Source organism: Lutjanus erythropterus, chromosome 1 (assembly GCF_056507025.1).
Source record: "Lutjanus erythropterus isolate fLutEry1 chromosome 1, fLutEry1.hap2, whole genome shotgun sequence".
Taxonomy (NCBI): domain Eukaryota; kingdom Metazoa; phylum Chordata; class Actinopteri; order Lutjaniformes; family Lutjanidae; genus Lutjanus; species Lutjanus erythropterus.
Genome location: NC_139317.1, coordinates 3,947,566 through 3,974,407, shown reverse-complemented (window position 1 = coordinate 3,974,407; position 26,842 = coordinate 3,947,566). Strand labels below are relative to the sequence as shown.

Below are 26,842 nucleotides of genomic sequence, written 5' to 3'. Positions count from 1 at the left end.
TGGGCCCGCTGTGTTCTGCCCTTAAATACCTGACTCATTCTGCAGTCTGGTTCTTTCTCTTTATCTCTGAGGAGATGCCATCTCCCCCAGCAGGCAGGGCTGTAGCATATGGATTATTTTTGCATTTTCTTCTCCACATACAGCATCACACATACACACATACACACATGCTTTACATTACTGTCAGCTCTTGCATGTAAGCCATCTGTTAGTCTGCATAGATTTTCAAAATAAAGGCACAAAAACTACTTGAGTAGATTTAGGAAAAGAAAAAATGATGTTTAAATCAAAATAAGTATGTTATGTAAGTTCCCATACATAACATAAAAGTAGTAAGCATTGAATATTTACGGAATATTTATTCTTTCTTTAGCTCTGATATGGTCTCTGCGAGCTGCTGAGAAACATATTTGATTCTTTCACTGCTAAATGTTCCATTAAAAACTAAAACGGTAAAAAGTTTTAGCTGAGATTAGTGCAGTTTTAAAGAGAGAAAAGCTTAGTGTCCACTTTAATAACAACACATCAGCAAAAAGAGGAAAACAGGTGAAGTTCAATGCATGTATGGAAGCTTCTTCCTTTTATTTCCTCGACCATATGTTTCTCTTCAAGTTGACATATACCAAACCTTGAAAATCTCCCAAAGGTGTTCTCATGTTGGAGATTTCTCTGTCAGTTGCTGACACTGGACAGAGAGAAAAGGAGCTGGCGCTGTGCTCCTGCTCTGTGTCTGGTGAGTTAACGTACCTTTCTCTGGCGGTCGGCTGGACAGAGCGGAGAAAGTGAGGTACATGACATAACAGCTGATGATGGAGGCTTGAAGGAGTCCTGACCGAGGCTGCTCTGCAGAGACAGAGAGACGGGGAGTTGGGTCAGAGTATGTACTATGATAGTCCCAAAACACACACACACACACACTTTTCAAGCAGGTAGTGGTGGAGAACATATTCAAATTCTTTATCAAGAATGAAAGTACTGCAGCAAAGAAAGTGTACATTTCAATCCACTGATTTAAAGGTAAACTGTGCAGGATTTTACCAAAGAATTCATACAAATATTATCCCTCACAAAATGATGAAGCACCTGCATCCACAGAGACCCTGCTCTCTGCTTGTACCTTCTTATTTTCTCACTTTACTGTGTTTGGGACGTTTTACCAACACAGATCGTTGGAATTTGATGCCCTGGAAATGAGACTCAACAATCAACCAATCAACTGACAAATCCTGCTTATTCTACCTTTAAGTAAGAGCAAATCTATTAATGTTAAGTCATAAAATTTACTCAGTGTGTCAATGCAAAAGTAAAACTATGATGCAATACATGACATTCAAAACAACAAGATTAACGCCTTGCTTCGACTGGAAACCTCGTGTCTGTGAAACGGTTTTGAGGCATCCTCCACAAGCTTCATGCCCCACCAGCAATGTTTCAGAGGGACCTGATTATGTTTCGTTGCTCAGATTTAGTTGATTTGCTAAATTTTCATGGATTTTTGTGCCTCTAAGTGTGCTTCATAGTTAAATAGCTTCTTTTTAGTCTGTTTTATGATCCCGAGTCTCCTTTATTTTGAAAATTGATCAGATTCTCTACACCGTTCCCATGTTTCGCTTCCTGATCTCCTCTGTGTCACTTGATGTGGCACCTGTCAAAAATAGACTTGGTGCATATTTTCCATGGAGTTGAATGGAGAGACGTTTCTGGGATGCGCTGCAGTGATTCTGGTGTAATCACAAGCGTTGTCTCGAAAGGCCGCGATCAGCTCCAGCCGCCACGGTGCAGCCAGAACGCAACAGAGCCATACCCAGTGCAGTCAAGCAGTCAGTTAGCCAAGAACTACAGCACCGACATCTTAGAACAAAACAAAATGTCGCATCAGCTACACCTTCCCCCTCAATTCCTCACTGATGATGATCGTAATAAGATCAAAAGTTTCAGAATAACTACTTAAAGGACCTGAAGGAGAGATTGTTTTCTCATCAGCTGTGTCCCTGATGTCAAGAATAAATTGTGAACCTCAAATTTACATCATGTTTAAAGGACGGGCATGTAGGATTTGGTGGCATCTAGTGGTGAGCTTGTAGATTACAACCAACTTGCCTCATCCTCCCCTTCCAAGCATGTAGGAGAACCAACAGCGACCGTGAAACTATTATTATTTTGAGGTGATTATCCACCAGTGAAAACAGATTTCATTCCCGCCATATTCTGCCAATAAATTCCTGTAAATCCTACACACAGGATATTTAACATTAACTGCAATCAAACTGAAACATCCTGGTTTGCATTTGCAGATACAAGATTTTTTTTACCTAATAACAACTATGTACAGTGTCTGATTGCAAAATCTTAATCTGCTAAGTAACTAGCGTCTCCAGCCATCAGAGTACCAACTGCCATCCTGTAACTGAGAATACTTAAATAAATATACTTCCACAGCAGCTGTATGTTTGAATCATAAAACCTAGACGTGTGCAGACAAAGCAGGCCTGCAGTCGGCGTTTTTAAAGGGAGAAACAGATAATATTACCCCCCATCTAATTATTATTATCTGCAGCAGCACCGGTTTCGGCAGGGGGATGTTTGCATTGCTGCAGATGGACTAAGTGTTATTTCGCCGCTGAGGATCGATGACAGATGCGCGAGTGTGTTTCATCAACTCACTCTGCTTCACGCACGGTGTGACGGCAATGAAGGACATGAGGCCGCACAGTCCCAGGTTGATCCACAGCAGGGCCTTGTTGAAGTGGCAGGCGATGGGGTGTGTGTAGTACTTGTACATGAAGGTGAAGGCCATGGTGGCGATAGTGTAGAAGAAGAGGGTGGCGCACATAACCGCCAGATACCAACGCTTGTTCTCGGCCGCTCCGGTCAACCTGAGAGCAACACAGAGGAAACAGAAAAGGAGTTTCAGCTTCACATCCATCCTGAAACACACATTAATTCATGCTGCGCAGAGAAACACACATGGAGTTTTAGACTTATCTGTATTTCCACCAGGGCAGTTATGTTTTTAGTACTGTTTGATATCACAAAAACCTGCTGGCAGATTTAAACGAATGTTGCCATAAATGTAGGTAACAAGATAAGACAGTGGGAGTAATGAGGAACATGGTGAACTATAAAATACAACATTATAGATCTAAATTTGGACGTCATCTTTCTCCTTAAACGGCTGCATTTTGGAACATATTACCACTTCAAAAGAAATTAATTCCAGCAAAAAAAAGCAAAGCAGAACAGAGTCGCACCTATTTTTAGCCATTTGAACGATAAATTAACACAGTGTGTTGGTGTTCGGTGGTATATTTTATTGTATCTCTAGTGTATTGTTGCTTTATGATACTGACAGCTGTATATTTTAAGTACACTGTCCACGTATAAGACCAACTAGGGACAACTCAGTGAGCACCAGCCAGGATTTCGATGTTGATTTTTTAGTTGAAAACTGTCTTTTGGCTCATTTTCAGCCAATTAAAATGTGGTTACAACATCAACATATCGCAAAACACAAATAATACTGATCGTTTGTTCAGCTGTAGATTGAAAGAGAGATGACACTGATCAGTCTGAAGGCATTTCTCATATTTCACTGATGGAGAAAACTGTAGGTGAAATATTCTCTACACAATGATGAAATGTAATTTCAATGCATTTAATGTTTTATATAAAATATCATAAACATGAAGTATATAAGCTGTGTGCTGCCAACAAGAAGCTTCGAGGACATCATGAAAGGGGAAGTAAAATTAGTATTTAGATTGATTTGTTACAGCTTCAACTACTGCAAAGGTAGATGCAACAGGACACATTATAGAGCAACAAGGGAGTCATTTTGAACAGGTCAGATCTGGTGGATGAATGGGTTAAACATGAGGGTTACCCAATAGACCTGAGTTTGAATCCCACTTGGTGTGTCGGATGTGGCCTTTTAGGCTCCAAAGTGACAATAGACTATTTTTTACACAATCTAAATGTCACCATTGCAAATCCCAGTGAAATATAGTCTGAATGTGAATGTTCAGTCAACGTGAACATCTTCAAATGGTCGCTGAAAAAAACTTTCACTGGGAGCAGCAGCTGTAAACTCTCTATGCAGTGAATCAGTTTCATGTTCTGTACAGGAACGATGTTAAATTAAGATCAATTCAATGTAGAAGTGATTTTAAAAATTGAATTTCTCCATATTTTTTGAGCATTTTCCTTGTTTTCTCATGAACACTTAGGTAATGAAAACAATCTGGCACATTTGCTTTATGCCTTTGCAAGAAATCCCAAAATGATCAAACAGCCTCTTTGCATCTTTATAAAGCCACTGAAATGTTTATGTAATAAAAGCATAAATTAAGGGGCAAAAAAATGATGAAATTCAAACGAAAATTGGTGCAATCTATGTGCTGCTGGGTCAGACGTTTGGGGGAAACCAAGAGGCATTAAAGTTGGATATTTTCAAATCCAACACGCTTTAATCTTACAACAGATAAAACCAAAAAAACCCCTCTGAAATATCAAAACATTTTTTTCTGCAAGATTAGGCAGCACATTACTGATATACAGACAAGTACTGGGGCCAATAATACAGGAAAAAAAAGGAAGAGGAAGTTTTTTTAGTTTGCATTTCAAGAATAAAGTTTAAACGTCAAGAATATAGTTGAGTTTTCTGGTCTCAGCATACGCAGTATCAAAGTGCAGCTAATAGACAAAACTGTAGTTGAGAGTTCCAGGAGATTATGAGATAAATATTACATTTTTGGAGCTAAATGTTTCCACAAACCAGCTGGATTATGATGCACATGTGGTCCATCAGAAATCTGATGAACATTAATCACATAATGTTGGAGCAGTTGTCTTATGGTTTGCAAACTCCAAAGGGGAAGATGGTCAGGTTATTCCTTTTATTGTTGTTATTGCCTGTTAGTTATGAAAGAAATCACTCTTTCCTCCTGTCTTCATCTTCTCTGTCACTGTAAAGGTAATAAGAGGATTTTTGTGCATTTGCTTTGGATAAATCCTCTTAGTTGCTGTTGTAGCTACAACTCTTCCATGTCACAGCAGAGTTCAGAGGTGGCTGAGTGACTGATGGCAAAACCGCAACAGCTGGACACAGTAAATAACATCTGGGACAAGCCCGCTGTCAGGGGACGAGTCTGGCTGAATCAATGAGGACATGACAGAGGAGACGCGGAGGGGAACAAATATCAACAATCCAGCAAATGTCAAAACAAACAAGCGACAAACAAACAAAGCAATAAAAAGTAAAGACGGAATGAAAGTCAGATGAGAAAAGTAAAGAAACAAATGGAGAGTGGCATTAGCTCAGGCAGAGCACTGAGGTCACACGGCTTCAGCTGTGCTTCGCCATCAATGGCTCTGTGTGAGTGCCAGCTGACCAGGAGCGTCCAATCATGTCCATGCAGGTGTACAGTGCAGAAGCATAATGCAATCACTTACAGGAAAAAACTAACAAGATACCGCCAGCAGCCTCTTTATAGCCATGGCTGCCCATGCTTCTGTAGTAGATAAAACATGATGAAGTGCTCTCGAAGGTGCCCTTCCTGTTTAATCTAAACCAGGGTTTGTAAATGCATCATGACTTTCTGCATGCTGGTACACCAACACATACAGCTGTTGCTCTTATTTTTCTCGTCCCCCACCCTCAAAGAGCCTCAGTCCACCACTGATCAAATTCTCACTTAAAGTGTCTCCGACTAAACTGAAATAAAATGTACAATACTGAAATATAAGAAGAAGAAAAAAGAATGGACAGAATGACTATGAAATAAAAATTACCACCCGATACCGAAGACTAAAACTGGAACCAAGCAAACAAAACTTAAAACCACAAACTAGAAAAACTAAATGAAACAGAAACACAGTTCCAGATGTTCGGACGGACAGTGCAGATGTGGCTGAACCCGGTCTGTATGATTTGCACAAATCAGCTGGACAGAAGATGAATCCATCATCGTCAGAGCAGAGGAGAGTCTCTCTTCTCCAGATGTGAACCAGACTGCAGTCTGTATGTAAGAGGGAACCTTAAATAACATATCATCACCGTCCTGTGAGAACCGTGGAGCTCCGAACATCAACTCTTCACAAACACAGAAAACAGCTCTCTGTTATGGAAACACATGTTTTTTAGATAATCCAGAATTATTTTTTGGCATTGTTTGCATTTATTTGACAGTGTACAGTAAAGAGATGACAGCAAACTAAAGGGAGAGAAAGAGAGACGGGAGTAAGACATGCAACAAATGTCCTGCAGGCTGGACACAAACTGGGGACATCATGGTTGGCACTTCCTACACCATCAAGACACCATGTATGGAATATTTAGTCTAAGAAGTAGGATTTTTTTTACAGTTTATTGGAAAAAATCAAATCAAGCAAATTTGTAGATACATGGTTTTCGGTGCACAGTGATCATGTGACTGTTCACGCTGACCAGCAGCAGCAGATGATGTCTATTCAGTCATCTGTCCCACCGGTCATTCCTGGACCTTTTCTTAATTTGACCTCTGACCTACGCCTCCCTTCTCTCCACCCTGCTCCTGCACTGCGTGTGATTAAGGGTGAACCAGTATCAGCAGCACAGCGGTTTAATTTTTGTGCACTGTTCTAAAACAAGAAGCTCAATTTTGGTGCAGATTTCACAGATGCTACGTGTCAAAAACGTTTTATTCTTGTTTTATCGAGTCTGTCCTTTCTTTTTCTACGATTTTCAAGTCTTAGAAATCAAAACAAACTGGTTAAAATTGTCAGGCTACATGGGTTGGAATTGAAGCCTTGTTGTCGAGGATTATTGGTGTGACATTTAATGACCTTCAGCACCTGTATGAAGCGAGGGACATCTCAAAGTCACAGACTGCTGTTTTGGACCCTCAGCATCTTCTACATGTTGACTCCAGATGCTCCCATCAGGGCGGAGGCTTAGTCTCCTCAAAGGCAGTACTAATAGATACAGATTTTCCTTTGTTCCATCTGCTTTTTATGTATTTATTTAAAAAAAAAAGCTAATTTTTTGGCCCTTTGCCTTTATTGGACGGGGCAGCTGGAGATATTCAAGAAATGTTGGAGAGGAGGTCGGGCGGCACACAGCAAAGGGCTGCAGGCTGGAATCGAAGCTGAGCCAAAAGCTCAGAACATGAGGGGCCCGTTTTACCGAGTGAGCCGCCAGGACGCCACTGATACTGTGTTTTAAACAAGCTATGACTTTAAACTTCTGTGATTCATAGAGGCAGTTTTCCAAAATGACAGGAGGCCAGGGGCCAGTTGATAAACAAAATTAACAATAACATTATTTTTCTGATAAAATTCATACACATTAAAAATCCCATAATTAATCTTTTTTAATAAATCCTTACTTTCAAATAAACTAAATTATTTATAACTTGGTATCAGGATTGACAGATGAATCAAATATTTTACTGCATTTAATAACTGCAGCTGCTTGTAAATTCTTTGGTAACATTTTAAATTGTTTTATACAAGATTAAACAGCAGGAGCCTCTTCTATCATCCAACCACTGAACAGCTGGAATCATTCATAAACATCAAACATCAGCTGCTGCTACCAGGGACAGAATGGAGAGCGTTAACATCCTGTTGATCCTGTCGCTGATCTCTGGGTTGATCACCTGACTGACACACACCTGTGATGAGCTGGAGTCTTTTGTTCGGCTCTTTCTCTCTCCACCCAGCTGTGGTGCGGCGCTGGGTATCTGTTTTTCTTTTCTGTTCATTTCAATAAACTTTAATGCAGTGAATTTCTCTCCAGGCATAGTGCCCGTTATTATGTTGGTGTTGGTGGTGGTGTTGAACCAGCCATAACAAGAGCATATTTAAGCTCTTTTAATGTGAAATACACATTTATGTGATCAGAATTATGTAAAGCTGCAATGATTAACTGATTGTTAGTCAGTTATCAAATTATCACCAACCATTTTGATAACTGATTAATTGGTTTGAGTAACTTTTTAAGAAAAAAGTTTCTAATTGCAGCTTCTTGATTGATTGTTGGGTTTCTTTACTTCTTTATGACCTTAAACTGAATATCTTTGGACAAAACAAAACTGTTGAGGACTTCATCCTGCATTTTGGGGAAACACTGACAGACATTTTTCACCAATATCTGACATTTTCTGATTATTAATTGATTAATTGAGAAAATAATCGACTGATTAATCAATTATGAAAATAATCATTAGTTGCAGCCCTCATTTCAGTGTGACCTTTGCTCTGCTTCAGCGTATAGCAGTCCTGCAGAGCTCCCTGTCAGACCCTGCTGCACTTTGCACAGCCTGAAAGGCCTCCACACAAAGATCAGCCTTCTCTGTTATTACCAGAGGAAAACAGTGACCATTTTCTAATTCACAATGAAAATAAACTGACTCACAGAGGGCCATCCGACACCCTCATGTGGGCAAGATTTCCTGTGCTGTGTTTGTGAATAATCTACTGTATATATTTGTGCTGGACTATTGTCTGCAAAGCAAATTGCCCCTCTGAGACATTTAAGTTTTACTCTGCATAAAGTTTCTCTTAGAGGTCTTCCAACAAATAACACAGGGAACAATTAGATTAGTAATATTAATATTGTGGAGCAAATGTTTTTTGTTTGTTTTTGTGATTCCTTTAAGATTTATCTTGGACCATTTGAGCAATATAAGAAAATCAATGAGCAACACTGCTTTTTTACAACAATACCGGAATATGCAGGATTTTTGCATCAATGTGATGAAGTCAGGTACATCAGCATAAAGCCAAAAGTATGTTGACACCTAAACATTTCAGCCATATGTCATTAGACAGCACGTCATTCCAAAACTATGAAGTATGAGCGTTAATCTGCAGCTCTATCATCCCTCCACTCTTCTGGTTTCAGTCTTTCCACCAGATGTTGGATCCTGCCTGCAGGGATTTGCTCCCATTGAGCCATAAGAGTGTTAAGGAGGTCCAACACTGAAGTTGGGTGATAAAGATCTGGTTCACAGTTCCAGTTCGTCCCAGAGGCGTTGGATGAGGCTGAGGTCATGGCTCCGTGCAGGCCAGTCAACTTCTTCCACACCAAACCCGGAAAAATCATTTCCTTACGGAGTTGATTTTCAACCAAAAACCAGAACGAAACAGCCCCAGACCAAAAATCCACAAATCCACTGACTCTTCATCTTTCAGTTCACATCTGAATATTTTGCTTGTCACTGTTTTATTTTTTAGAAATGTCCTCTGCCACAATTTATATCCCTGTACCAACACTTATACATATACCATGATATAATGTTTCATCTATAAGGCCCTCTGACTCACCAGTTCTTGTTCCAGGTGTGTGCAAAAGCTGTGATGAGGATGAGTTGGATGAGGATGAAGGCAAATCCTCCCACCACACCAACATAATGCCAAGCTGAGAGAGGGAGATAGAAAAGAAAAGAAGAACCATGATCCACATATGCAGTTTGATTTATCAGGGAAGTGACAGACGCAGAGAAAGAAAGCAAGAGAGCAGGCAGTAAATCAGAGAGCAGCTCTGATCTCAGGCTTGTATCACCACCAGATTTATTGTTCACAAACAAAGAGAAATTAAGCTGCAGAGATTTATGGTCCAATAATTTACGGCACTGCGTCAACCAGAGGAGGGTTTTCAGGAGCGGGTCTCTGCCGCCCTCTAGCAGGAGTCAGAAGGAGGTGCACCAACATCATCGTCACATTCATTTTTATCAGTATGGATTTATTCTCAGATTTATTCTCACCGTGGAGGAAGGACTCTGTTGGGATGAAGAAGGCAGCGGTGCACATCCCGAGCAGTGTGATGAACTTCAGGAACCAGAATCTGCAGGTCGACACAAGACAGACAACACAGAAAAAAAAATGATAAGCAGCTAAAAGTTTAAATCTGAGGACAGAAATTTAAAGGACCAGTGTGTAGTATTTAGTGGCATATAGCCACCATTTGCCTCACCCTCCCCTCCCTAAGTGTGTATACTTCCTTAACACAACAATTCTTATTTTCAGGTGATTTTACACTGATGAAAACATGCTAATGAATAATAAATTCTGCCAATAGATCACACTAAATGTTCCACACTGGACCTTTTAATTAGCATTGTCTTTGTTCAGGTAATTTGCATTAATTTGTCAAGTTTTCTGTTTCTTTAGTTCTGGTTGTTCTGTCCATGCACATAACTGTGTGGAATGCCGAAAAATCTAAATTTAATTTAAAATAATTATAAAAAGAAGAGGCGGAAGAAGAAGAATTTCATCATTAAAGGACCAGGCCAGCTGTTTTGCATGTTTTAGCTAAATTACTACCCAGGATTTGCTTTCCAGACTTTTGCTTTGCAAATCATGATGTCTTGTTTTTCTTTCTTTCTTTCTTTCTTTCTTTCTTTCTTTCTTTCTTTCTTTTTTTTTTTTTACATTACCAGGAATCATTAATTTCTGTATGATATAAATACTAATCACAGAATTTGAAGGTAAGTTTTGTAGTGTTTGTATCATAAGCAACATTTTCTCTCTGCTGCATCTCTGCTGTTTAAAATCCAAACACAATTTTCAACAAATCTGTGGGTATAAACATTTCGTCCTTCTGCTGGATTGCACATGTGGGTTACACATCCAAAATGGCAATTTTGCCAAAACAGAAGTAAAGTGAACAGACTTTTCATCTTCCTCTTGTGCCAAAATGTTTAGTCAATTAGTCAGTCAGCAGAACATTTAGTAATTCTTTCAAGCAAAATGCAAAATATTTCCTTTCTCAGCTTTTTCTGCCTCTCTGATAAATAGAAGGACTTCATTTGCAAAAATAGACAATCACCATTTACAGAGTACACAAATAACATGACAGGAAACAAGAAATCTTATCAAAACAACCCAACGTCTGTTTAATTTATATTCCTTGGAGAGCACTAAAAATGTGTAGGAAAATAAAAAAAAAACATACATCATATAGGCATCATCATCATCATCATCATCATACATCCTATCATTGTAAATCTGTCTGGATCATGGACTGGTGGTCAGAACAAAATCAAACACTCCAGGCATATTTTTAAATTTTCTTATTGTCATTTTAAATTTTAAATATCAAATAAAATAACACAAACAAATAAAACATTCAGCAGATTTATCCATAATAATAATAATAATAAAATAATAATAAAAATATATTTATTTATTGTAAGCTTTTGTTCAAGTTTCAAAACAGTCAAGAGATTTTTGTTCCAGCTCACAGAGTTAGTGTCTTTAAAGGTAGAATCTGTAATCTAACTAAAACAAAGAGGTTACCTCCTGCATCAACAAAAATCAGAAACCAGCCTCAAACATCTTTAAACAATTAAATCTCCATTAAACAAACAACTAGATCTCTTATTGATATTGTCTGATATTGACTTCAATCGAATCCCTGTGCGATCATGTGACTGTCTGGTCTTTAAGAGGACACTGGGTCACTCTCTAAGCCCCCCCACCCCCCCACCCCTCCCGCAGACCAGTAGGACCTGTAACCTTTGCCAAAGACCCCGAGGCCTTTCACTGCAGCACCAGTAAGACTCTTTGTGAGTAGATTTATAGCCAGAGAGAAGCAGCAATCCGGCCTGTGAAATCCTAATCTGAGCTACGTCACCGCTCTAATCTACTGCACTGTGATGGAAAGTGTGACTATAAAGAGCTTTAAATAGAGCTGCAGGGCAGGTCAGGTGAGCAGAGGGACAAAACAGACCGTGTGTTTAAAGATGTCTTTATTTTCTGGACGGGCTCCATTCTAAATATTCTGATTCAGAGAAATTACATAAAGATCTTTGTAACCTAATCGTTTTTATTTCCTTCTCAATAGGATTTTAAGTTCTATTTTTGTGGTTGATTGTGGATTCAGTTTAATAGATTTGGGAAATTAAATTTTCCGAAGAAGCTGGAAGAGGGTGATGTAATCAGACCTTCATGTCTTTCTTTCTCATCGCCTGTTTGTCAGCAGGATCAATAAAAGCTCACTTGATATTTTTATGATATCAGGTTTAAATTTATGTCATTTAATTTGCTGTTATGCTGCATTCAAGTGCAAGAAAAAAAAAAGTCCTGGATTCTAGAAATGCAGTGTTGCATTCATGAACTGTTTTGTCTGAAACTTAAATGTCTAATAATCCACTATTTTGATGATTATGGAAAAGAAAATAGAAAAGTGCGATGAGGTGAACTGACCCGTTGTGTATGAGCGCCCTGAAGTCCTGACTGGACTTCACGTCTATGAGGAAGATCGCCATCATCAGGTAGAAACAGGAAGTGCCAAAGCAGACTCTGTAGACCGCTGAGTAGCCCACGAGCATCTCACAGTGACCTCCGCCATGTGCCTGGTCACACACCATGTTGAAGAAAGGCACCTGAAATACACACACACACACACACACCATATTTTATTTACCTCTGCATCCATCCATGATGATAAACAGGTCTTTTATGAGTAGATCCTATATGCAGGGAAATCTGAATCTTTGATTTGTGATCATGTTTTGTTGGCCATGTCATGGAGGATGAGATCCAGCACTCACATTTTCCCTGACGAGCTCAGAGACGGTGCGGGACAGCATGAGGCAGGAGACGGCACAGCTCATGATGTGGAACAGGGTGTACATGACCCGCGTGCTGGTGGAGGATTTGACCGGCGGACAGAAGGCACAGCAGAGCGAGCAGGGAGCCGGTCCACAGCAACAGCATATCTAAGGAGGAGGAGGAGGAGGAGGAGGAGGAGGAGGAGGAGAAGAAGACGGAGGCAGATCAGCATCCACACAAACACAACAAGGAAACACATCCTCAGATGAGGAAGAGTGAGGATGGAGATCTGATGATTAACAACAAATACTTACAGTAACTTGAGAAAGAAAAATAAACACGAGACCTGACAACTTCACATATTCTTTGTTTATATGTTTTCTTGAAGTGAAAGATATGAACTGAAGATCACATAGATACATGAAGTAGCTTTAAGAGAAACCTGGACAGGAAAAACAATTACAGCAAACAAAATTTTATTCAATTTACAAATGTGCATGTGAGTGTAAGACAGTCATGGGATAATGATGCCAGAGATCTTTGTTGCATATTCTCCTTCTCTCTTAATGTTTGCTTTTCTCTCTGCACGTTTCATTCTTAAATAAAGGCAAAATGCTTAAATAATATTAAAAAACAGTGCAAGCAACCATCTACTTCACACTGGAAGAAGATGAACTACAGCAAAGTTACCGTAGAGAGATAACTAGTTTGGTTAACTACAGCTAGAAAAAGTAATTCAAACTACTCACTGAAGTGTAGTTTTGCAAAAAGTGCCCACTAATTCATAAACCAAAAAGGAGAATTACCTAACTGCTCATGTGAAAGTGCAAGGAAAGTCAGCTTTCAGCTTGGATTTGTGTTTAATGCCTTTGCAGTAGAATGTGCATTTACTCTCTGTTTGCATAGCTCACAAGTAAAAATGTAGTTTTTGTTGGTGGAGCTTGTCAGTGGCATGTACTGGTGATTTTTCTCAGGTTTATCCATGATGAAGCTGTCGCTGAGCTGAGCAACTCCTGGTCGTGTCTAGATGGGAACCGTAGATTTGCATGATATTTGTACGTGTTTTAGTTCTTTACTGTGCATATTGTACACTTTAATTATGTTTTATAATGAGACAACATTGTAGTTAAGATCTGTTTAGGGTAAAGGACAAAATAATCCTTGGTTAAGGTTAAGGAAAGATCAGTGGTTTGGGTCAAAACAACAGAGGCGGGCCCAGTCAAATGGGGTCCAATTACAGTTGAGAAGCAATGGTAAAATAAAACAATGGCCGCTTTTATATAGCTGAAGTACTAACAAGTTACTGGAAAATGTTAATTCATCTTTACACAGCTCCACTAAGTTATATTTTAGGTTCCGATCACAGTGCATGACCAGTACGTTATTTGTGTTTTATTTATGGGTGCACTGAGTCCAGGAATTCAAACTCAAGCTGTCTGAAGACTCGTGGAGGTCAGTGTATCAGACGTCTTACTCTGACAGAGCGTCTGGCAGCAGGGCGGTTGGTGGCAGATTAATCTAATGAGTCCAGCAGCATCTGTCTGGTTCTGATTCTGATAAATCTGGGCTGTGGACGACTGGACATAAGCCCATCACCGCTGATCCTGAACTAAATCTAAGGAGGCAAAACCTGCACGCACATCTGTCTGATGCCTCGGCAAACTCTGCAGATTATAGTCCGGAGCTCTGTCTGCAGGATCAGGGACACAACATGACGCATGGGAGCGGAGAAATGGTTTTAGCTGTGGACATGTGGTGGCTAGACTCTGCTAGTCTCTGTGAAATGACCTTCAGTATCTGGGAATTAATCACATGAAGAAAGATGCAAAGCAAAAATCATTTCTAGAAAAACGTGTAGTCTGAGAGCTACTGTCTTCATTTCTGAATGCATGGACTGGATGTTGGTGCTGGAGTGAATCCAGATGTATTATTACTCATCACGTGCAGGTCATAATCTGATGGATAATGCAGAGAAGATTATCCAACATCTTCTCACTGAAGAGAAGACTGAATAAAAATAGAGCTTTAATCGCGTACAGTAGCTCAAAAATGATTTGATCCTGTAACAGATGAAACGTGATTAAAGGGTCAGTTTATCCAAATTCTGCAGCTGACTGCTTGAACTGCTGCATTTCATCAGATCCTGGCTGTTGTTTCTGATCTCCAGTCTCAAAATCATGTGTAGGGTCACACACCTGTCTTTAAATTTACTTATTAAATAGGTTTCTTCTGGTTTTACTGTTCTTGTCTTGCCAGTTAAGTTTTTAGCTCCATGTTTGTATTGTTTCTTTTTGTTTCTTTTTTGCCTTTGTGAATAAAAGAGTTACACAAATACAGTTTTACTACCTTATCTCTGACTGTGTTGTTTGTCACTACAAAGAGAAGCTAAGTTTGACTATACAGCCTCAGATCAGCCCAGAAAATAACCTACTTTCTGAGGTGAAAGGCTGCTGCCAACATCGCTCACCACATGCAGGACTTAAAAAGATTAAATACATGAGATTTTGTTGGATGCACCTTGTAGCCCAACACTTAATATGTATGTTTCCAAACTACAACAAATCACTGGTTATCTCTTTTATAGACACTGGGGCTGAATGTACATTCAGAGAGGTAGGGAGTCAATAAAGAATGATAAAATCAAATTAAATTCTACTTTTTGCAGACCAAATCAGTCTCTTTAACCTGCATACAAACAACATGACTATATGCTTTCAGATTATGTGTATTGTATACACCAAAGTCCAGTTTTCATGCAGATGATACACCAGTCCAATTCTTTAAAAAGCTATTTGGTACGAATAAAGAGAACTGAGCTTCACTAACCTGACACAGAACCATTTGAGAGGTCATCCTTGGAGACTGTTTGGAGAAGGGCGACCACTTTCAAAATCAGTCTTTCAATCAGTCTTTCAATCAGTCTGTCACTGTCTGTCACAGAACTTTTACCAATAAGATCAAAGAACCACGTGATGTCGTGGGACGGCAAATCAAGTTAGTAAATCAAACAAAAAAGAGCTAAAATATATTTTCCATCGAGAAAAGCCTTCAGTTAAAGTTGCATGAATTGCAGCTGCAAGGTAACTTTATTTATACAACACTTCTCATAGAGAGTTTACAAGTGACTTCAACATAGACCCATCCACCACTGTAGAAGAGGCTGTCGATATCGTATCACATGAGATGGATGGACGGCTCAAACTAAATCAGGACTTTGATGGCCTGGTAGCTCAGTCGGTAGACCGTGTGTCCCAGTGTACGGTCTTGACTGTGGGTTTGGCTCCTGCCTCTGGCTCTTTGCTGCATGTCCTTTCCCTACTCTCTCTCTGCCCCTTCTCTGTCATATCTTCAGCTGTCCTGTCCATTAAAGGCATGAAAGCCCCCCCTCCTAAAAAAAAAAAAAAAATCAGGTCTTTCATCCAGGAAACTAGGCTTCACATCCCACGTTCATAAAAATTCTAAGGCACACAACATTATTAGTGTCATGTGACTTATGTGCAGCCAGTCGCTTTATTTACGTTGCGTGACACACGTAAACAGGGATGTGTGTGATTTATCAGTTAAACGTTGTCACACTCATTAGCTGGCACCAGAAATACTATCTATAAAACTAAACTATCTGTTAAAATGTTAAACTATCTATAAATATTTTGGTTGCTTAGATGTTCTGTATCTGTCACCAAAAACATGCCGGCGCTCTTTTCTGCCCTCGTTAGTGCTGGTACGACCCCAATTTTTTTGCCAGCAAAGTGGGACAGGTGATGGCTCAGAAACAGTATTTCAATCTAGAAAATGAAAATAATATGGAATGTCAGCTGTTTCAGAATAAACTGACATATAAGCGCTCAACCAGAGCAACGTTTAACCACACGGAGCACAGACGAGTGGACGTTAACCTCCTGCTGCTGCACCACTAACATTCAACACAATGTGACAGCTAATGTCAACTCCAGAATAATGTTATTTACCTGCAGGCAACCGCGTGTGTGTTTGTTTTGTATGGACGTGTTTGTAGAATGTGTAATGTTCATAATGCATGGTGTGAAGCACCACACATATCACCTGCATTTAAAATACGATTTTTTTTTTATTGAAGAATGTGATTAACAGCTTCAAATTACTATTAATACACATGTTATTGTTTCAGACAGTGTTTAATGTTATTAATTCATAAGTTCTGCTCAGTTTTTCTTGCTTTCAGACTAGTCGTCTAGTCTGAATTACAGTTTTTTGCTTAATCAAACACTTAAGTCTTACCCTAAACCTACATTTGATGCCTGAACCTCTCCGTTTCACAGTATTACACACAGGTTTCCATCAGATACAGCTACTAAATTGTACCTCGTGTTTCACTGTCAGACGCTGAGGGGTGGTGACAAAACGTCGGCGTGTGACAGGCTGGGATGAGAATGTGTTATTTAGTGCTGCTAAACATGAGACATGGATTTGGTGGGATATTAAAGTTTGAATCTGATCCAAATCTTACCCTATCATTATCCTAGTTTTCACAGATAAACCTCAAAACCCCCACTTCTGAGGGAAAAAGGGTGAAAGAAAATAGAATGATGAACTCTTCTTTTAAACAGATCTCTGGAAGGAACAGAGCCTAAAAATCCAGCTCCCTTAAAAGAGCCACAATTCTCATCATTATTTGTTTGACTCATCCATCCACCACACAACCTCCGTACGCACACTTTCTTATTCTTTATAACTATGTAACCTGACTAAATGCATGGTATTTTAGACACACCTGCTCTTTGCAGAAGTAATTGGGAAGGACTGGTGTATCATTGCAGGGAAAGTTGGACTTTTGCGTATGCATTGCACACTAGTCTCAGTGGACTACAGACTGAGTTAATCACAAAACAAACAAAAAAAGGGTAAAATGTCAAAATGTGCTGTTCTGAAAATGCATAACCGTTACTGAGCAATTTTACAGACAGCCAGGTGTTTTATGACCACTCTAACCACTGCACACGTCTGTCCTCTGACCTAGTTTAAGGTTTATAATGCAGGATTAATAGTCACAAAGTGAAGTTATTGCAGCAAGTGACTGGGACAGAATAACTACTGTGATTAAAAATAGCTATTGAGTCCAAATACTATGGTCATTGGGTCAGACTTAGGCCAAACAGCAGCGTGTTGAATCAATGAACAGACCGGCCTTCATTTTTCAGCTGTTAGTTCAATTCAAGCATTGTGCAAATTTGTAAAAATACACCTTGTGAAATCAGGAATCTTACAGAGGGTCATATTGCCGATACTTTCCTGAACCGCAGAGCAGAACTCAGTCCAGTTGTTTGTTTGTAGATGATTATAGGATCTCCTGCATCTTTTCCCAGAAGCTAATCTGAGAGCTAATCCTGCATGAATCACATTCTTAATGCAACAGTGGTACACATTAACCTTTCATCATAAACAGCAGTGACTTCCATCAATATCCTACAATTAATTATGTTTTACTTATTGGTTTCAACAGTCTGCAAATTGATTTGGGTTGAAAAAGGAATTCTAGTGTAAGAAATAAATGCAGACTGATGAACAGAGTCAGTGTTACTGTATTTTACAAGCAGTGCATATTTTTTTATGCAACTAAGGAAAACATTTAGCCTATATCTTTCTTTAGGTCTATTTTTAGCTCAGTCTTCATTTATTCAATTATGTTTTCTATTATTTTTTTATTTTTCGGACACCTGTGGCAAATGAAATTCCTTATTTGCATGTACAGGGTGAACAAAGTTTCAGATTCTGGTTTTATTTTAAGCAAATAAACTGAAATCATTATTATATTGGAAAGAAATCAGACACCTGTATGGCCAATATCTCCAAAACTCTGCAACTCATGTGAAAACACTCTAGATGGATAATTAGCACCACAGGTAAGAGGGAAAATAAATATATTTTTAGTTTGGGGTGAACTGTCCCTTTAAGTAACTTTCTTTGTGTATCAGAATTTTGTCATAGAACACACAAAAAAAATTTGTTCTCTTTGTGAGTTGAAAAAACAAAAGGGTGTCAGTCAAAGGTCGTGCACACTGGAGCTTCTGCTGTCAGAGCCACTGCTGATCAATAAACTGATCAATAGATGTGATTTGTTTATTGCTTTTGCCATTTTCAATCTTTACACTATAAAAGAATGAAAATACAATTTTGTTTTCATTCCCACCTGCTGCGTGTTAAAACTTTAGCAGAGCAGCAGCCACTAGGGCCACGATTGGTAAATTACTGGAAAACTTCATTTCCCATGATCCCCTTGACTCAGTTTCTTTACAGACACCATCTCAAGGTGACCTGACTGAGAGAAATGAGGCCAACAACCAACTTGCTTCCCAGAGAGGTTTGATTTGTTCACTTCTTATTTTAAAACAACTGAAAGTTTTATCTGAAACATTTTAAATGTAACAGTGACATGAATCTTCTTTTAGATGCTAGTGTTGATTTAAATGATAAAGATGCAGATATTCAGCATTTGTCAAGAAATGCACATGATAGTAGATACAGTCATGTTATGGGCTCTGTGACACTGGTGCTTCAGGTTCGCTGTGCTAACATGTTCACAATGATAATGCTAACATGCTAAGGTTAGCATCTTAGCATGCTAACATTTGAAAATTACATAAAGTACAGAAGAGGCTGATGGGAATGAATTAGTTTTGCAGGTATTTGATCATTAACTGTACAGCTCCTCCCTCTGTCACCTCTGTCAACAACTATAACCCCTTAATTTATTTCATATTTATTCTGCAGCAGCGCACTGTTGACTGACTACAATAATCCTGCACAATAACTGAACAATCACTCTGAACTGTAATTCATTCAACTTGTGCAATAACTGAACTGTCTGCAATGCATGAAGCATTTCTATTTACACTGATATATAAATATATATTTTTTGTATCAAGAAGCATATTGTGGACATAATTCTTATATTTATATATTATATATTTACATACCTTTCATTCTCTTATGGTATATATTTTGTTTTATTATCACCATTTTGTCTCTGTGTATATTTGGCAAGAGATTGCACATATTTTACACATATTTCCACACACCTTTTTATATTTTCTTCTAATTGCTCTATGCAATGTATTTTTCTATTCTTGAATGGGAGCATCTGTGACGTGAAGAATTTTCCCCCTCAGGGATCAATAAAGTATTTCTGATTCTGATTCTGAACCAAAGTATTGACCTGATGATGGCACTGAATGGAAATTCAGAAAGTTTTTTACAGTTCATCCTGAGGGAAACATGAATGTCTGAACCAAATTTCATGGCAATCCATCAAATAGTTATATTTAATATTTCAGTGTGGGACTAAGTGATCCCACAGACTGACTGTCAGACTCCATACAGCCACACAACTAGCATGACGAACAAGTATCGTGTGTGTCTTCTTCCTCTGTACCATAGATAGAGCTCCATTGTTTTACAAAAAACTATTAAAAACACATCAGTGAGCAGCACGGCTGCACTGGATGACATGTTACTGAACTCAGTGCTGCAGACACCGTCCAGCTGCTGCTCCAAATATTCACTACAGCACCAAACCATTGATTATTCCACTGCTCAAAATAGTCCCTAACAAATGCACTTTTTCTTCCTGTTTGAGTGACGTTTACTTTTGGAAATTATTGAGCCTTTTTAGAACAAAATCATTCACAATCAGTCAATCCTGTCTGCTGTAGGAACCAGTGAGCTGACAAACTGATCTTTTCTTTACTAAGAGACGTATTGTCGGTTTAGATTTTCATCTCCATGTGTAGCTTCAGGAGATTCACTGGTGTGTAGATGCTCAGTGTACATCCAGACTAACCATCCCTCAGTCATAACTTTTCAGACGTTCATAGAGGAGCATGTACTGCTGGTTAGCAACATAACACAAACACCTGGTAATATCAAGGCCTCCAGAAACTTGAATCAACACCTCTCTGATGCAGCAACAACAAAAAGAATATCACAAGCTTCATAAAAGCAGTTTTATTGCTGAATTAGATTGTGCAGCTGATTGAGATGCTTTGACTGACCTCTGGAATCTGTCAGTTGATGTTGAAACATGAAAATCACCAGGACAGAAATCAGCCTTTACTGGTGATAAATACAGCAGTGGAACCTCATAACTAGGGTGTAATAATGTCTTTAAAAGTCTAACATGAAGAATTGGTCAGATAATGAAGTTAACATGTCATTTTACTACTGATTACCAGTCTATTGTATTTCATTTGAAATGTTTTTTAGGGAACTACATTTAAATCTCCCTAAAAAAAACCCTGTTGTACAGTGTGTCCACAAAGTCTCTTTACAATTTCAAAAATTAAATACAAAAGCAATTGATGAGATATGTTGATCAGATTTGTTCATTGCTTATCAAAGTTTTTAATCAAATTCATGCTTCACACACGAAGCAAAAGATCACTGATGCCATTGCCACCATTGATGAGGCTACGCTACAGCGAACATGGTAAGAAACTGAGTAGCGTCTTGATGGTGACCATATAGAGGTGTGTTAAATGAGGCAAAAAAAAACTTTGTCTATTCATTTGCTTTTGTGATAAATTTGAAAAAATTGTAGAGACTTTATGGACACCCTGTATAATGAAAAATAAATATATCTTGAATGTTTTATCTAATGATGACGCTGCAGCAACATGGAAACAAAACCAACATGGCACCAATAACCACTGATGCAAACTGTGCAGCCCGGTCAGAATTTATCGGAGCACGCCCAGCTCGTGTGTCGCTGTGAGCTAACATGGCGTCTCCTCTCATCAAGAAAGTAGCTACGTCTATAAGTAAAAAGTTAAAGTTGTTTCTGTTGATGTTACGGGGTAAATGCAAGTTTATTAACCCAAGAGCAATTTTGCATTAGATGTACTTTACTAATTATTAGTGTGTCCATTTTATACTAATTTATACTTCAACTCTGCTACATTTTACAGGTTAAAGTTTTACTTTTTGCTCCACTACATTTATGTGACAGATTCTTTGCAGATTCAGATTTTACATTTACAAAATTATGTTGAGTTTTTTTTAAATATGATTACTTTACTTATCAACAATATTTTTTTAATTGAAAAATACCTTCACCTGCTTCAACATTAAATTTTTTGATACTTTAGATCTATTTCTCTGATGTTTCTTTACTTCTACAGTAACATTTTGAGAGCAGGAACATTGTAGTAATGGAGTACTTTAATATTGGAGTAATGAATACATTACTTGAATAGTTCTTCTAACACTAAAACCATATCTTGATGAGAAAATCTCACAAGAGAATTTTGGCTTTTCACTTCAACTTTTTGACTTTTCAAACTGATTAATCTATTATCAAAATAGTTGCCAAATAATCGAATAATTCATAATTGATTCATAATTGCTTACTTGATTAATTGTTGCAGCTCTGTTAAAATGCTGCATCTGTATTAAAGCATTGATGGTAATAATCCTGTAATAAAATATGTAGGAATATAAACCTGAATGTTGCGATCCTGCATCACCGGTACATTTACTTTTAATGTGTTGAGTCCTTTGCTGATATTTTTAAAACTTTTTTGTTAGTAGCTGTTGTTAGTTGTTAGAAAGAACAGATATAAAGATGACATCCTCAAATGTCTTGTTTTGTCCACAGCCCAAAGATATTCAATTTACTGTCAATGAGGAGTGAAGAAACCAGAAAATATTCACATTTAAGAAGCTGAAATTAGAGAAATTTGACTTAAAAAAACCCCTCAGACTGATTAATCGATTATCATAATAGTTCATGATAAATTTAATCATTTCTAAGTATTGCTGCAGCTTTAATTTTTAATGATAAATTCAATCCCTTAGTTGTTATAATCATCTGCTATGAAAACTCTACTTTTGTCCAACAATCAAAACTAAACTGAAACTGAACAAACTGTAAAAAACTTGAGACTCCAGCTGCAGTCGCTGCCTCCTGTGCTGCTGTTCATCAGCTCTCACCTGATAGGCCACCATGTTGAGGAAGTAGTTGTAGACGCCGCTGTGGTTCATCCCCTGAGTGGCCGACATTGTGCCTCTAAATTGTTTTTCCTCTGCCACCACAACTCTGCATTTGGCCATGGACGTCCAGCTCAAACAGGTTCCTCTCAGCGAGCCTGCAAAGATGGCATCCTCACATCCTCAAAGAGGCCAGAACACAACTTCCTCTGACCGTCCCGTCAGAAAAGGAGAATAGAAAAAGTAAAACCACAGAGTCCGGCAGGTCGTGTCCGCTCGGTCCTTATGCTGGATTAGAGGTAAACCTGGTCCGGCTGCTGGGCTCCCTGCGGCCGAGAGCCTCAGCATGAGCACCACTTCTGCTGCTTCAGACCAGCCTCGCAGGGGAATAAGTTGTTTTTCTGCCCATATCCTGCGTGCTTTGGCTCTGCGGCTGAGTTGGCTGCTGCCAGAAAAGAGGGAGAGGTGGTGGCGAATGCCCGGTGCCCTCCCCCCATCCTCCCTACCCGGTCAGATTAGGCAGAGAGTCTGTGAGGGGAGGAGGGGGTGAGGAGGAGGAGGAGGAGGAGGAGGAGGTCGACAGGGACCATGTGTCAGTCCCATCTGTCTGTACCTCCCTTCCCTTCCCCCCACGCAGCGCTGCACAAACCCCACAGCACAATGGGATTGAGCAATAGTGGTGATTAATCCAGATTTACAAAATTAAACAATTAACCCCGTGTGATTTGTGGAAGCTGATGCCTGACACCTCGCAGCCTCCCTACTGACAGGACAGACCCCCGAGACCTCATCCCGGTCTGAGTCTGTGGGTCACTCACAGAAAGAGGCCACGTCCATAATCTCAACAAGTTATCACGACTGCGTTACGACCCAGAAACGGTGAAGTGGGACGGACTGGACACGGACTGGCAGGGCTGTCTGTCTGTGATGGAATCAACAAAGACTGGCTGCATTAGTAGATGTGCTCACAGCTTAATAATGAACAGGACGATGGATTTTTTTTAGGGCTGTAATGGAAGGTCAGGCGTCAGACAGAGAATAAAAACTGAATTACAACTAATAGTTTAACTTGAATAATTAGCACTTTTAATTCACTTTTATCAGACAAGATCAGATATTAACATTCACTTTTTTCTGTTAGATTTAGAAGTCCACAACTTTAGGAACTGAGTAGGGCTGCAATTACAGAATTGCATGATTATTTTCTTTGTCAATTAATCTGTGATTATTTTCTGAATTAATTAATATGTTGTTTGGCCTATAAACTGTTTAAAAAAAATAGTGAAAAATGTCAATGATCAAAGCATAAGATAATGTCCTCATATATTTTGTCCACAATCCAAAAATATTTATTGGCACAGAAAACTAAAGAAACAAGAAAATATTCACATTTAAGAAGGTGGAATCAGAGAATTTTGACTGTTGTTCTGTAAAAATGACTCAAACCAATTAATTAACTATAAAAATAGTTGAATAGTTGACATCTAATCGATTGATTGGTGCAGCTCTCGAGCAGATGATCAAATTTAGCAAATCACGCAAGCTTTCCTGCTGCTCTGGAAGGTTTGCAACTCCAGTTTTCCAGTTTTTCCCATGGCCTTAGGTCGGTTTATGTGGCATTTATATGTATTTCTCATTTTTATTGTTTCTCCAAAGTTATAAATCTGATATTGGGAGGAACACTCAACAAATTTTTACACATTACAACATTTTTTCTAGCTACATTTTGCAGTTTCTTTTAAGAATTTGTTGTATTTTTCTTTGTGTGCTCTGTTTTAAATGTTTTCTGTGCAAATAAAAATGAATAAATACATTTTGAAACTCTAACAAACCAATTTGTTTAAACTAATATTGTTAATTTTAAATGCTGACATATCAGATATGTCAAATCTAATATATAAAATAGACCACAGCGTCGGCTAAGATGGTTAAGATGAAAATATGATTAAAAGATTACATTTTTAAATCAGTCAGCACCATCTAAACTTCTTGTACTGATAAAAATCAATGCAGAATTTGGAAAGTTTTAAGTTCTTCAGCATCCATCTGTTAGAACTTTGAATTCATTCCTTTTTTCTGCAAAGAGGAATTTAATAGTTGGTCAGAATCGACACGTTAAAGACTCTGGTCTGTCCGTGTCAGACAGCAGAAACAGGCTGTTTTTTTTCTGCACAGCACCAGCAGCAGTGAAATGAACCGACGCGGCTTGAATCTGGTGAAAAGCGCTGAGCGCACGAGGAGAGAGTCAGATTAGATTTGGGTTAGTGGGCAGGGCGGAGCGCCGGGATAATCCTGTCGTTGTTCAGCCCTCCTCTCAGTCAGGATGACCTTCACCAGCCCAGACGGGACATTAGCTCAGTCGCTGCTCCGTCCTGTTACTCTGAGCCACAGACCGTCCAATCAAACTGCAGTGATTTGTCACTGTGCTGCATCTCACCTGGAAACTCATTTTATCTGACATACAGCTGTAAAAAAAAAAATGCTGCATCAGCTGCAGTGTCCTCTGCATCACAAACCTCTTTCTTTTCTGACATGTTGAATTTAGATCACTCGCTTCCAACAGTTACTCAAGTACTGCACATGAGTACACACCTGAGTTACCTGTACTGTACTTGAGTATTTTTCTTTTAATGTCACTTTCAACTTCTACTCCACTACAGTACAATGGAAATATTGTAGATTTTAGTCCACTACATTTATCTTAAAAGCTTTATTTAGTTTATTTACAAATTAATATTTTTACATAAAAAACACATGAAGAGCTTATAAAATGTGATGTTTTGAATTAAACTGTCCAACAGTTTATGTGAGTACAACTGGAACACTGGCAAATAATTTAATTAATTAATGAATTAAATTAAGTAATTGGCTCTTTTTTTTCTTCCACCTTCTCAACTGTGAAAATTTGCTGCTTTTCCTTCAATTATTTAAATTAATTTGTGAGAATGTTGACATTTGGATTGTTAGTTTGGCAAAACAAACATTGTGAAAGTGTCGCTTCAGGCTCTGGGTAATTGATTACTTTTTATAAACCATATAATCAATCAGTTAATATAGAAGATAATCAGCAGACTAGTCCATGAATAATAATTAATCAATCAACGGAGTTATAGCCAAACTATATTATACACTTTTACACTAATGCATCAGTCATAATAGTCTAATGATATAAAATACATTAGTATTTCAGTCACATGCAACATTTTTCTGTTCTGAGTATTTTCCTGATACTTTTAGGCTGCTTAAATAACATTTTCATTGCAGGACCTTTACTTGTAAATGAGTATTTTTACAGTGTAGTATTAGTAACTTTTACTCAGGTAAAAGACCTGAATATTTCATCCACCACTGCTCACAACAGTTAACCCACTGCACCAACAGATTTCCAATCAGAAGCACCATCTGAGTTCTTAAAGTAACATTTCCATATGATTGTGCAAACTGTATTCTTATTGTTGTCATACAAAATCATAAATTACCATTACTAATAAATACATGTAGGCAAACTCAATTTAACTTCAAAACAAAAGACTCCAAACAGCAGTACAGGAAATGCTATAAAACAATTTTTTTTCCAAACTACATTACCCATAAGTCTCTTGGGCTAACAGAATTTGTCTCAACAAATTTGACTAGTTTAACACACACAGAATAATTTTAAAAATATATAATTTTATAAATATTATTAGAATAATTCTATTAGTGTATCATTAAAATATATAAAGAAACTGTTAAGTATGATGTATCTTAGTGTGTTACATCTTACTGGGTTTGTCTCGCTGCAGAGGAAACATTTCTGGAAACTTCAGTTATGAAGAATATAAATCATTCAGATAACGTGGAACTTTCTGATGTATAGGTTCACTTTGTTAACATTAACGTGTGTAAAAATGAAACTAAGTTCATTCTCTTGTTGTACTTGTATGATTTGGTTTGTTAGCGTTTCTGTAAAAGATAAAATACTCTTCAAACTGAAGGGTCAAAGATCGGGACCAGTTCCATTTCCATGCCTGGAGCGACTGGAGAATTGATCCAGCATACATGTGTTTGATGACTGGGGAAAGCAGAACACACAGAGGAAACTCACAGGACATGCACAGTTTCACAGAGGAGAACAGGAGAGGAAATGTAGCTGAAAGAAACAAGAAGAAACAGTTCAGAGTAAAACTGATGACAGGATGATCCAGAGGAGTTGCTGCCATGTTTGTCTGCAGCATAACACTTTTTTTTAGGACTGTTCCTCTTTACATGTTGGAAAAAAGCCGGCTGTGCCAAAATCTTTAACCGTTCTGTAGTTCTTCAGAAGAGCCGCAGCCTGTCCAGCTTCACTTTCTAGGAACTAAGT

The 26,842-nt window shown here is 38.4% G+C and overlaps 1 protein-coding gene across 1 annotated transcript in view; it reads right to left on the bottom strand.

Annotated features, from left to right (window-relative positions):
- serinc4 (serine incorporator 4) overlaps positions 1 to 23,096 on the bottom strand; it is a 30,233-nt gene extending 7,137 nt beyond the window's left edge. Inside the window, exons 1-7 of the mRNA XM_084724024.1 lie at positions 22,501 to 23,096; positions 12,537 to 12,704; positions 12,190 to 12,368; positions 9,747 to 9,826; positions 9,307 to 9,400; positions 2,665 to 2,876; positions 748 to 843 (exon numbers count right to left, since the gene is read on the bottom strand). Of these exons, the coding sequence (XP_084580150.1) occupies positions 748 to 843; positions 2,665 to 2,876; positions 9,307 to 9,400; positions 9,747 to 9,826; positions 12,190 to 12,368; positions 12,537 to 12,704; positions 22,501 to 22,620 (949 nt within the window). The 5' untranslated portion in view covers positions 22,621 to 23,096. The remainder of the gene's footprint in view (positions 1 to 747; positions 844 to 2,664; positions 2,877 to 9,306; positions 9,401 to 9,746; positions 9,827 to 12,189; positions 12,369 to 12,536; positions 12,705 to 22,500) is intronic.
- Positions 23,097 to 26,842: the final 3,746 nt, after the last annotated feature.